At 39.4% G+C, this 14109-nt stretch overlaps 1 protein-coding gene across 1 annotated transcript; it reads right to left on the reverse strand.

Annotated features, from left to right (window-relative positions):
* Positions 1-1242: 1242 nt before the first annotated feature.
* Positions 1243-5810, reverse strand: LOC108672894. The gene is made up of 4 exons (XM_018160650.2): positions 4096-5810; positions 3560-3733; positions 3306-3374; positions 1243-2823 (listed from the first exon to the last, which is right to left on the reverse strand). Exons 1-4 carry the CDS (start codon positions 4999-5001, stop codon positions 2590-2592), a joined length of 1383 nt encoding a protein of 460 aa, XP_018016139.1. The 5' UTR covers positions 5002-5810; the 3' UTR covers positions 1243-2589.
* Positions 5811-14109: the final 8299 nt, after the last annotated feature.

The raw sequence follows: 14109 nt of genomic DNA on the forward strand, positions 1-14109 counted from the left end.
GAAAATACGAAGTAAAGCGATCTTTCAAAGAAATGGCATTGCAGCCTGACTATACTCCGGCATATATATTTTTTTTAATTTTCAACGCAGTCTTAAAGGATGTAGAAGTTAATGCAGTTTGATATCGGGCAATTTTTTGAGACACTAAGGTGACACCATTGCAATAAGTCGCATTAGAGGGCCAACAATAATCTATGAAAATTCTAAATACAGGAATTTTCCATCATAGAAGTACATCCATCAATAAATTTGAAAAAAAAAATTCGCGACCAAAATTAGCACAAGCGTCTCTCACAGCAGCCTTTACCTTGATAAGAAAACTTTAGAAGGTCGCTCCATTCAGAAATTAGAAATCAAATTTGGCACCTTTTCAAAATTAGAAATTCTAGATTAAGTTTTCCGATTACTTTAAGATTAAGAAATGGATACTTTACGTGGCATATAAATTTAAACGAAGTAGTGGACACTAAGACCAGATCCGATGGTGACGCCTACGTGCGTTCTACTGCAATTTTTCAATATTACAATAAATTATCATTCTGCATGCCATTCACTTCGTTAAGATTATCCCGGTCAATTAAACTAAATTATATTACTAATTGCATGATAATACCGGTCCTTTAAAACTTTATTTTGGGCTAATCTTGCCTTATTCACCTCAATTACTGTCTTACTTGTTAATCATTAGAGTATTTGGTAAATTTGGCGACTTGCTTCTTAAATGGACCAATCACTTAATGTATTTTTTTTAGTTGATAGGATCACTCAATTTGCGGATTTTATTTGTCCTGAAATTCAGTATAATCTGTGCATATTTTGTTGACAATTATTAAAGTTTACAGCTGTTTGCAACAGAACACCTGGGTGACGCAGCCATATCTTCCGAACGCGCCTCATGCAAGCGTTGCAGCTGCCCCTGATCATTCATTAACAATGGAAGAAACTGCCGGCTAAAACCTTATCCACATTTTGATGCACATGAGTAACAGCGAAGCTGCTACAGTTGGAACTATTCATTTCGTTATTCAAAGGATCGTACCTTGCTAAACACATTCAATAAATAACCCGAACTGCTCATAATTGTTTTTGTCTTATACTACCATTACCAAAAGTCCATCGTTTGCGTGGGACAGCAGTTATCAGCTCAACCCTGACATGTGAAAATTTTCAAGTTGACTGGTTACGCCACATAAGAGAATAGAAATTTGACGTTTCTCCCAAAATTTATTAAAGTGGAAATTAAAAGAAAAGAGTCATTATTTAATGCTTAAGCCTCTTTCAAGCATACATGTTTTGTTACTTTGAATATCTTTGTTCTTAGAAAATATTACCGAAAAATTGTCCATCAGCTGCTGCAGTGGAAAGTTTTCTTAGAAGGACACGCAGTAAAATTGTAAAGATGTTTCATTTGAACAAATACTATATATTTATTTCTTTACAACTTTCATTCTAATTAAAATAAACTTCTCAACGTAATTATGGTCAATTTATTTAAAGGATTACACTCGTCAATTGATTCGATAACACGCTATCTGAAGTAACACATTGTGATTTACTCATAAACATACATTAATATCAATTAATAGCGCGTTCATATGCATAGGTTCATTTTGAATTAGTTTGCGTATTAAGGGCGACTACATTTAAAAAAATTCATTCATTCATTAGCTACTCATTGCTCCTTTTCTGGGAAAACGACCAATAATAGCTGAGATTTTATCCTCGTCAAAAGTTAATCAGGATTATGTTGGTAATCTGAGCCTGAGACCCGACCATAAATATAATTCTATCGGTTTAATGCACATTGAGTATAAATACTAAAGTATTCAACAGTTATATTATAATTGCGATTTAAACCAAGTTGAAACATTAACAAGTGAAGCTAGTTTAACTAATATACAATTTTGAGACAAGGTGGATTTTCGCAGAACTAAATTTGAAAATATCTTGTGTCGTGACGCACATTGGACTAGCTATAACAACTGAGAATAACATCAATTATCAAGGACCCGGCCTGATCATCGTTTCTTCATAATCGTTAATAATTTAGATCATTCAGAACGCAGCCTGTAGGTAGTACTCTGAACAATCTGTGCGTTCTCGTGCTCCATCCACTAGACAACAGCGAGAAGTAATACAATTGGAATAGTCAATTTTATAAATAGAGTCCTGCGATTATAGGCAGAGCCCGTGATAACTTGAAGTATGAACCTCGCATCATCAGATAACGACTGCATAATATCAAGTTTACCGAAATATTATGTCCACAGAAGCATGTGCTTCCTCAATAACTGACCCGTACCTATGATGGGTGTAGAGTTTTATACAACTCATGGTCACCATTTTTCTCCTCATTTCTTCCTCTTGACCCATTCATTTCTATACTCAGCAAATAAATTCAATTGCCTATCAACTTTCCTGCTGGTTGATTATTATCAAGGAAAAACCACAATTGTTGCGAGTAGAGCTGCATATATCACTGGACACTTCCGTCCACCGAAGAAACATATACAGCTTCAGACCTAAAACGTTGTACAAAAAGACCGTCTTCAACATATCAAAAGCACAACATTGACCACGCTAAGCTCCTTAGCGCCACCATTCTCCGGGTATTTTCTTGCGTTTTGCAGGTTGCGTCGCTCCGTTGTCGATGAGATGCCTGAGGGTAGCGAAAGCTTCATCCAGCCCGTCGCCCGTGACGGCGCACACGCAAGCAACGGCCCAACAGGAGACGGGCACGGCTCCACTGGGAGGTGCTTGCCCTTCCACGGGCAGCGACAAACATTTGGCGATAGCTGGTGCAGAACGCGCCTGTTTACGGTCCTGGCAGAGCAAAGTAAACACGCATTGAGAAATATTCTAGAATGCCCACACTATTTTTCTGATGCAAGTTTGAAAGCTAACATGAAGAGCGATATAGCTTAAGTTTACGTTTAGCTATTGAATTTAATTTCGTTTATGTCCTGATGTCTTAGCTAATAATGCAATTTTTTCAGATCTCAGAGGGAATTTCTTAATTGTGTGGTTCTATAAAGATAAAATAAATATGCACTATTGTGATCATTTTAAATGAGAATTCATATGCAAATTCATATATCAAAGAACTTATAACGCTAAAAATGTGATTGCTGCGTCACCACTCTCAGCTAACAATTTCCTCCAGTGTTTGCTTAAAATGCAATCAACTTTGAAATCGTCTTAGTGGAATCATTTTTATTTTCGTGTCACCTATGAAATTCAGGAATATTTTTTAGATCAACGAACCATGCCATGTGCTGCTTAAGTAAACAAATCGCACTATTCACCTGAAAGTTTGCCATGACGAGTAGCGGTGGTGGAGTCCGACCCATTTCTATGGCGATCGCTTTGGCGAGCTGTCAAAAAATCGAATCTTGAATGAAATTGAAACAATAAATCAATATTAATCATTAATAATATTGCAATGAATATCATATATAACTATTACTATTAATAATAATCGCCAATGGGACCAACCCGGTAAATTTAAACAAGTACAAAAGACAGTAACTTTTGAACTGAGCCATATCACCAGCTGTACCTTCATTATTCTCGCCAGCTCCAGTCGAGCTTCCTCCATGGTGTCCGCGTTCGCGGATGCGTCCACCACGAACACCACGCCGTCCGTGCCCCGAGTGTACGTCGCCCACAGTGATCGCACTCGCTCTCCTCCCCCGACGTCCCAAGCCGACCAGCGGAAACCTCCAGCGCGAATCTAGAATATAATGTCCAGCAAATAATCTCTGTCTCTTTTATTGTATTCAGCTACATGAAATACTCAAATAAACTTTATGTTTATTATAGTTATACTTAATGCACCTGTTATACATATTATATTTTATGTTTTTTATTAATATTATTATATTATAAAGTTCCGCATGAGCCCAAATGCCAGAAGTAATTTTGTTTCTCTATTTTCTCTTCTAAATTAAGTTCCACAAGCGAACTTTATTTTTCCCGAAATGATAGGGTATAGATTCAAAAAAATAGGTAAATTTATGTATTCAGCAGAAATTTGAAATGCTAAATAATTCAATATTTCAAAGGTTTTTATACAACCAAACTCTTGGGACCAACCTTCTCGTGGTTGAAGCCGACAGTGGGAGTAGTGTCGAGCTTAGCGTCGTATTTAAGGCGCATGAGTATAGTAGTTTTACCCGACCCGTCGAGCCCGAGCAACACCACATGTTTCCTCCTCTTAATCACACGTGCCACCGACCGGGACAAAGTTCCAGTGACCGACGAAGTGCCGCCTGCGTTGCGCGCATAGCTGGATGCGGTAGATGGCCGTCGAGTGCTGGTTACTTTCTTTTCCGTCACGCTCGGCGTTCTTTTTATTTTGAAATCGCTAAATCCATAGTCTTCTTCCATAGCAGGCGCCTTGTAGTTCGGATTGGAAAATCCTAAATTGCATAAATTAGATTTTGGATGGTCGTAACGTATCTCGAAAACGGAAGGATCGAATTCTTGTCTGAGTTCATATCTCACTGGACTGCGAATTGCTCTATAATTCAATTCATTCAGAGTACGAAACTCTCCGGTAGTTTGTGTCTGTGAAACAAAAGACATGTCGTGCGTATTTTGATGCTGCACTGAGCCATCCCAATGAACATTCTCGTAATTCGTCCCATGTTTCGACCAACGTCGCGCCGGACGTCTGTTTTCTTGATCCAAATTACGGTTATGAGGCAACTCGCTGTTTCGCCGAGCATCCCTCAGGTGTAATCCTTGATTTGTGGTGTCTTGCCGGTGGTATTGAAAAGGAGAAGCTTTTTGTAATTTAGCTTTTTTATGTTTCAATTGAAATTGTTCTGGAATATTTTCCTTATAGGGAAGACGTTCGGTAAAACTTGAACTGTTCAGTGTCTCTCTGTAGCTATCGTTTATCAGACCATTTCGTCCATCAGGCGGTCCTGTGCGGTATCTAATCAAAAAAGGGTTGTTTGTGCCGTCCATGGATTTTTTCCTGTAATTTTTCATCATTTTGTAAACTGATAATTTGCTAACGCAGAAAAACTTAAATGTTACTTAGCAATTTATCTGGAAAGCGAAATTCACACCTTCTTTAAAATTTTAATATGTCAAGAAGTACCTATCCTGAAGTTAAATTCTGGCATTTCTTCTTATGTCAAAATGAATCATAGAGTAATTCATTGTTAGCACTTTCGCTGAAAATCCATACTGAATTAATGTTTTCACTTCCTAGAGGAAGCAAGTTTCTATTACCTATCAGCCGAACGATATGTCACAAAATTACAATCGATCGAACAAAATTCCACTGATTTGATATTAATGAAATCTATCGAAACATTTTTAAAAGTCAAATTGAGGGTTGAGACAAATAACCAACTGGTGTATTTCGTAGCATATATTAGTTCAGGTATTTTATTTTTGAAGATTAAGAGCGCTTTGAGGATCCAATAAAGCAGAAATAAGCCTCACTGTCGATAATAATAACGCTTATTAAGCGCCTCTGATAACGTTCGTAAAGCAAGCTTGTGAAGCGCACATTGAGAACCAATAAAACGTACAGTGGCGAGTGCTTCTGATGTTCAACTCGATCGTTGCCAAAAATGTTATATTTTTTCATTTTTGTAACTTATATGAATGAGTTGAACATGTTGTCATTCACTGACAAGAGAGAACCTACATATGGTTTTCAATCCTCCACAGAACATGTTTATTATGGTCTCGAAAGCACTTTGTCGAACACATATCGTGTGAGGCAAGATTTGCGCCAGCCTAAATAACTCCGTAGCGCTAACCATCACACTGACATGACCACACCGAGCCGAAGCTCTCAGCAGACTGACGAAGGCTGGCTTCCTTCACCTACAGAGGCTCTAGTGGCAGTCACAAGCTTATCCACATCGATGACGTTACTTGTGACCTCATATGATAGTGTCACTGTTAGGATCGCTTCTTCTTGCCTCTTATGTGTGGTGCTATGAGCCTGCACCATCGCCTTCAGATGACTTTTCGGTTCTATTTTGGCAACCTGTGTTGCTCCTCAGAAAGAATTATTGCCTCTCTTAATTAAGCTAGCAATTACGACTGTGAAGTGTGAACAGCACTTTGTTAGGGTGCACTCACAAGATGATTCAGTTTTTGCTGCGCGGGTCTTCAGCTGAGATGGTGCATTCAACCATGAACAAGGTATGCGAGTTGCCCATTTTACTAATTGCTGTTTAATGATTATTTATACGAGATTTTCAGCTATTCCTTCTTTTATAAAATTCGTTTGGAGGCAGGCGGCAATTGATGCGTAAAGTCTGCTATGAACAAGGAGCCGTACACTCCTCTTGACATTTTCTTGATTTACCTGTCCATCTGAGGGACACGATCAAAACGTGTGAGGTTTTGCCTATCAACGCGTTATCTCAACTGATTAGCTATCAGTTCACAATTTCTATTCACCTTGCAATTGTAATGAGCAAGTAGCTTCAAGCAAATCGTATTTTTCTCAAGTTTTAACCTGGGAGCTCTTTAGTAGCATCAATAAACTTCGATTTATTTGCCTTTTGTTAAGAAATGTCTCTTATTTCTTTTGAAACGCTCTGCAGCCTGCAGGTAGTATATACATCATCTAGTTCGTTATACTGTATAATTTAGAAAACAATTTTTTTTCAACCTCAATATCGAGGATTCTGCAAGGTCGTATATGAATGACAAAGAAGGAGAAGTTATCTCAAAACTTCAATAATCATTTTCATTTGATACTGGTTCACCCGAGTCAGTATATTCTTTCTATAATTCATTGGACGCAGTACTTAATTTCGAACTTACATTCACTTCAGCTTCTATCATATCCATGTTTATAACATACACATTTTATTAAGATGAGCAACATAGAATATGACGTCATAAGGAGCAAGGCGGCACCGTTTTTTCGTTGCCGAGGAATGTGAGTCTCGCGTGGCATGCGGCTAGCGCTCTCAGCCTCAACGCCGATCAAGGCTTCCCCACTCTTCCTGTTGCGTGGGAGCGAGGCGCGCCTGACGCGAGTGGTGCAACCGTGGCGCACGCATGCTTAGAGCGAGAGCACTTCACATCCGGCCGGTGCAACCATTTGAGGCGTCAATTGCAGCCATTTGGGCATGACGTGGAGCATATGACAGATGACCAAAAAATATAACTTAGTACTCATTGCAGTGAGTGACAGAGAGCGCATTTTCTCGTCGACGAAAACGTGAAGTTATGGACGGACAGACAGACGGACGGACATAATGAGCACAATAGCGCTTTTTTTCCATAAATGAGAAAATGCGCTAAAAAAGGCTAATGATAATTGAAGGTTTGGGGAATCTAAATTTCCATGACATAGTATCTCTTTCATTCATAAGTTTGAAGGAATAACAATACTTCCTATAAATGATTTATAATTGAAATTAAGTTCGCATGGCGCTGAAGAATATAATAGGACATTCCAAACTTCAGTGTAAGCGGGAAGCATTGCCTCATTATGTGTTGGCTGTGAGTGACTTATTTTTTTACATAAGAAGGCCTTGTGGCCACGCAGCGTCGCAGGAATGTGGCCGGAGACGCTGTGGGGCGCGGGCCATCCCGGGCTATCCCCACAATCCTGCAGCGCGACAATATTTGATTTGGATGATGATTCTTATGGCAATTGATTGGGATGATGATATTTCTTCTTCAGCTGGATTAATTTGCCGTTGAACAGTTAGTCACTACTATAAAAAACTGTAATGGTGAAATGCATAAATGTATGCTTATTTTACTGCAAAACCATTGAAAACTCTTTAACAGTGTTGGCTGGGTAGACACTGAGATGTTGCGCATGTAATGACGTATCACTTGCGCTATTGACAACTCCTCGATCAGCCTGATATTTACGCGTTTTTAATAGCTAAAGGAAATTTACAAGTCAAACGAGATGTCGCTGATGTATATTCGTGTACAAGATAACTAAGAAATCCAATTAAAGAATATTGCATGTATGCGCCCAATTTCAATTGATAAGATAACGTGTCCACCGCGCATGAGTACGGTGACGTGGGTGGCCTAATTTTCGACCTACACTGGAATGCACCGGCCGCCCCCGAGCGTGACCTGGGTGCAGGATCTTGCACGCGCGTGTCGAGGGAGCAGTCATTCAAAATTAGCTACTATGGACAATTTTTAGCGCATTTTCTCATTTATGGAAAAATGCACTATTGTGCTCGCCATGTCCGCCTGTCCGTCCGTCCGTCCGTCCGTCCGCGACCTCAAGTTTTCGTCGACGAGGAAATGCGCTCTCTGTCACTCACTGCAGTGAGTACTGAGTTGTATATTTTTTGTTACAGACTGCATCTCATCATAACTGTTGTTATGCGAGAGATAGTACATGAGGAAGGTTGGATAGGATGGTCCTATTAAATATTTACATTGGAAACTTACTCACTATAAGACTGCAAATATTTGTTTCTCACATTTCTGGAGGCGAATTAAAGTTGTAGATCAAATGTTGGATTGAATGAGTCTGCTTTAAATAAACATACATTTTCTTTGAAATTATTCACTGTATTCCGGCTCGCGAGAATTCCAATTCTCTCCTGAAGTGTGTGTAAAATTAAAATTTTAAATGATACAAGTTAAAATTTGCTTGAATTTCACAATTGAGGATAAATGGGATATTGCTGTGAATTACGGGTGTGAATGGATCTTTCGTTCATCACATACATGTATAATTATCATTTGAACTCGGGATAACATATTTCTGAAATCTCATGGAAAATGTCTCAATGACTATTATGGGAAAATATGTTGCTGTCTTTCGGCGCATGTCTATAGAAAATTAACCAAACTATTTAAATGTCTTAAAAAAAGCATAATGTTTGGACAAAGAATTATTTCCCTTGTATCCCTTAATTTATTGAAATCGTGTTTTATAATCTCCCGCTTTAGACCATCTGCTATGTACTAAAGACATTCTGCCGACACTAATTTTTCCCATACACAAGTTCACGCTTTCGCGAGTCACTGAATGCCAAGTAATGTATTTAGCATGTATGTATTCAGTAGCAATATCAGATTTCTGCATTGAAGAGTATCTTCTAGCCTTTACCTTATGTGAACGTCTGACACTTCAGATGAAGTGTCAGAGCTTCGTTGAGTTTGAAGGAGCATTTATGTCCTGAGAATCATACATAGTCTGGCAAGCAGGATGGCACCTACACATCAGACATGCCACTGCTTGTATTCACGACCGTTCCTGTTCACTCTTGTACTTGCAAGGTTATCCGTGTTTGTTCGCGCCTGCTTTGTGAGGTGATGTGAGGATTTAAATAAACTTTGATGGGGTTATGACTAACTTCAATAACGGTAATAGAAGCGAAGCTGGCTTTAAGAATACAGGCGCCTAGAACATTTTTTAGACAAAGACAGTACATGTATCGTTGAAAAATTTATTTATGATGACGAAAAACTAGAAAGTTTATCCATTTTGAAATGCATTTCACATTTGTCAAAGGTCGAGTGTCACTTTATAGAATAGTGGTTTCAGCGTTATTAGGCCGTAGGCCTGTCGCCGATTCTCAACATCGCAGAACATTCACAGCATTGTGCGGTCTCGAACTCGCAACTCACTGCTACAATATACTGCTGTGCTTAACCGCCCGGCCTCCTTGCCGATTCTGACCAGAAACTGGCGCACAGAGCTGGGATCGAACCCACGCCTCTCTGCGCCAATCTTGGTACTCTGAACTTTAACCACTGGGCCTTGAGATGATCCGTCTCATCATCTCAAGCGTCTAGAGAATCACAAGTCGTTTGATATGACTTTTATTGCCCACTTATCAGAGGTATGCTATCTGAACCTGAAATCATCATAATTATAACGTACAAATAAGATGTACATCATATTTTTACTAATTCAAATGCAAGATACTGAAATATGGAGCGCATTTTATGTACTAATATTCCACCTTCAACCTATTTAAAAAATATTCTACATTCTGATTCTAAGCGGGTGGTGGGCGAGGGTTTCCTAGATAGCTTCTTAAACAATTATTCTCATATTTAGTATGTCCAGTTAGTTGTACATGGACTATGTTGAAATCAAAGGATTTGTATTCAGCACAGAGCATGTCGAGAGCTTGCCTAAGTCTGAATAATGTATCAGTCCCAAACGGCATCGTGGTAGAGATGTGATCTGTGCATGGTAAGCTTGGACGCTGCGTGCCTTGCAAGGATAAGCGAGGCATCGCTCAAGGCTCTGAAGTGCTCTAGAATGGCTTAGAGACTTGACTTCTGATACTTTTGTTCTCTCAATCACTGGCCTTCTCTGCTCCTTGAAAGCTTGAAGAAAGAAATCTCTCTGGTGGCTGTCCTTCTCCTATAGCAGCTCCCACAATACGGGGCTCATGGTCCCACTTGAGAGCGGTTCTCGCTAGCAGCCATCAGTCATGCCCTCTTCGGTCTCCTCGCATCGTGGGAGTGATAGGGGAAATGAACCCCTGTTTTTAGCTCCCGATCTCAAGGCAACAAGTTTATTAAGAATTAAAAGTTGAGCAATATTTATAAGTGCCCAAATTAAAAAACTTTTGGTTCACAATGAATTGCTGCTAACGATTATTGGGGTTTAAACATTATTGTTAATGCTATAAGTGTAAGTGTAACTTTAAACATATAACGTGCAAAATGAAGACTTTATTCAACGTCTTGGCATTTGTTCTGCTAAATTCTTTTACTGGAACAAGTAAATGTAATGGAATTGTTCGTATAGTTCGTTTTACGACAGCAATTCATTCTCTGCCTATTGGGAGTTTTCTTAGGCCTTGGATAATGATCGGTTTGGCGAGGTTTTCAAGTGAACTCCAGTGAAAGTTTTGTACGTGTGAATTAATTTCAACCTTATTACAGCGTGCGATAGGAACTTAGTTTGCACCCTTGCATTCCGAATTAATATATGAAACTTTACTAAACAAACAACCAGTACAGTCCGAATTTGCATTTAGTCCGATAGTTCTTACAGTCCGATAGTTCTTACAGGTATTCTCTAATTCAGTACGTTATACTACATGATCTCGTAAGCAAGTGTTAATTTTTTCAAAACTCCTCGTCGAGGATTAAAATTTGTCAGCATCGAAGGGGAATCCCCACTTGGCCTAGACAACACTCCTGCAGTCTTGTGGCCTACGGAAATGTAAAGAATCTTGGAGGTATATCGAACCATGTTAACAATGCTAGAGCAAATAAATTAAAATTCATGCGTTATCAACAACCATGTTCAATTTTAAAAGTGATTGCTAACTTTAATGATTTTTCAGATCACCACCCACCTAGATGCTATGCAAAATATAACTCAATATATAATCCTGTCACGGTTGACTTTGAATCTTGCCACATTTATGCCTCGTATGAATAATATGTTTCGCCTTTTCGGTGCTTAACGGCTGATACGAGTTCTAAGCATATCAGATTGTGTGTTTGTAATTCTTGTCCCATCGACGGCCGCGCTGTTGGTGGGTGGTGCGTGTGGGCCGAGCTACACGGCGCCGAAGCTGTCCTGTGGTGCCATAAAGAGCAGCGGCGACATCTTCTGCAGGCCGATGACCTGTGGTCTCCTCAACTTGCATCCTATCTTTTCTTCCTCATACTTAGACATCTGATGACTCAGAACAAAATCTCCTTTTTATTTTCTCATTGTAAACGGGAAGAAAAAATTACCGTGCAATTAGTCATCTGATGTTAACGGCGAAAATGAAGTCATATGAATGATATGAGCAGGAGACGTCTGTCCGAAGAGCTCCAGTCTTGAACCATCAAACTGTGGCTCTCTGTTAACGACTTTGCTCGTTACTAAAGTGAGCCATAACGTGAACAGTTGAATCAATACACAAATCGGAAAGATTCCTCTATGAATAGCAGGTCTTGCTGTTTAATCATTCTCGAAGTACGCGTGCTCGTGGAACTGAGATTTCAATAAATTGATTGGGAAAACATTTTTTTATTGGCATGACCAATAAAGAACAAATATGGAAATTGGAAACCATATTTGTTTGACCGAAAACATTCAATATGTGCAATAAAAAGTCTGACCTCGCTAGGCTTTCGTCACTCAATCGTTTGTGGTCATTTATGGTCTAGCTTTCTTACAAGCATAATGTACTTTTATGCTTTACTGGTTGGAAAAGTAGGGAGTTTAACCGAGAATTTTAGGCATTAATGTTTAATCAATAACCTTTTTACATTTATATGCCACTAAAGGTATTTAATAACTGATTTTCATATAGTGATTTCTCTCCTCGCAACAACAACCAGGCGGAAGCGCTAATTAGTTTAATCGGATTTGATTTAAAAAAAAAAGTCAGACAATGTACAATATTATTGAAATTTAATGAAAATTTTTGCCTTCACGTTGTTTGAGGCAACCAGGAACACAAGTGCGCACATGTACAGTTGATCACATGGCGCCGTGTGAGTGGAGCTATCAGAGTGCAGTGCAGCCACCCCTTCCGTTCGTTTGGACAGTTCGCTTTGCGTTTAAACCTAAGCTGATTTGCGCGTTCAGTAGAATAACTACAATGAGTGGACAAATTTTTCAGTTGAATGATGGCTCTGTTGAACTTCATGCGAATAATCAAAGCTTGTTGTTGATAAATTCATTAACTAGAGTTTGTATTCAATGCAAAGAAAGATTTTCTCCTGGTTGTCGAGAACTATAAAAGCCTCACAAGAGTAAAGAGGAGAATGTTGTAAAGCATTGGAAAACCACGAGGGCGACCGGAGATGAAGCTCAATTGGTGTTCGGGGAGCCGCTGCCACCAATTACTTGCATGACGAAATGCGTCGTCACGGACTCTTTTATTGAGCATATCCTTCCGCCACACTATGCTCGAATTTCCTAAGTATTTACTTAAGTTTAGAAGTTGATTTTAACCCTCTACCGCCTGACATGAGTAACCGGAACAATATTGTCACAAGCTTACTTCCTAAAAAGGATACGGTCTAGTGAGCGCAAAATGACTTGCGCTGATGGTTGCCGCCGCGTACATCTTAACATGTTCTCTTTTGCGTACAAACGTTCTCTGATTGTTACACTCATTAGTTAACGTATAATTTAAGTTAAAAGTTATGTTCCCGGAGAGTGACATATGGCAGTAGAGGGCATAATTTCAAACTCTAAATAGCCGTTTTGTAGGCTCATTCAGTCGAGCGGGGCAACTTTACTCATGGTGAAAGATAATCGTGGGCCGACAGAAAATATTTTTACACATCGGTGGGTCGCCTGCCGAAGATCACCACTGCCCTGGATGTAATGGACCATCATGATTCCTGCCTTCCGGAACGTAGCCTTCAACACTTAAAGCCGTCCGTATCTAGGCCGTGGGTCGAACCAGCCCTCGGTCGAACGGCCACTTGTCGAAGGACGATAAATTTTGGAACAGAACTATGCTATCTGAAACCTGACCTCAGATGCAGTGAACGTAAAATTACGTAATTTAACGATGGCTGGAAGTCATATTCGATCCGCGGCCTGGTGGTGCACGGCAGGTGGTGGTCAAGGCCGGAAGAGGACAAAGACGAGTGGTGCACGGCTGATTGGTGTAGGTCAGGAGAGATCCAGGGCGTTCGATTCAGGGCTTATTGGTGCACGGCTGCGCTCCCCACATGGGTCATAATTGGAGTGATAGCACAGTTAACTTGTATCATATTGAAAAATAACGAGCAAGCCTTGCCAGCATGATCATATTGCACAACATAAAAATACATCGCTGTTCCCATTCAATTTAATAATCAAGATCTTGCAAAATTATCCAAGCTTTCAACGACGTTGTGGAAACGCCACTAATGTTATCGACAACTTGAATTACAAACTCAATTACATTTGCATGCCGGCAATTTCTTTCGAAAATCGTCGTTTTTAATTCAAGATTGTGTACTTGAGTAATTACCGTTATTTTTCCAAAAGAATTATTGAAAACGAAACTAAATTGGGAGTGCAAACAAAGTTCGCGATGTATTTGATTTGCGGTCTTAACATCGTAAAGTCGATATGTTGCTGTTGCTCGCGTTCCTGTAGTGGACGAAGCAGCTAAATAAATTAGTCTGTCGATTATTTATTAGAATTATTAGCAGGATTTAATAAAT

The sequence above is a fragment of the Hyalella azteca genome, unplaced genomic scaffold, assembly GCF_000764305.2.
Source record: "Hyalella azteca isolate HAZT.00-mixed unplaced genomic scaffold, Hazt_2.0.2 contig13248, whole genome shotgun sequence".
In the NCBI taxonomy this organism is placed as follows: domain Eukaryota; kingdom Metazoa; phylum Arthropoda; class Malacostraca; order Amphipoda; family Hyalellidae; genus Hyalella; species Hyalella azteca.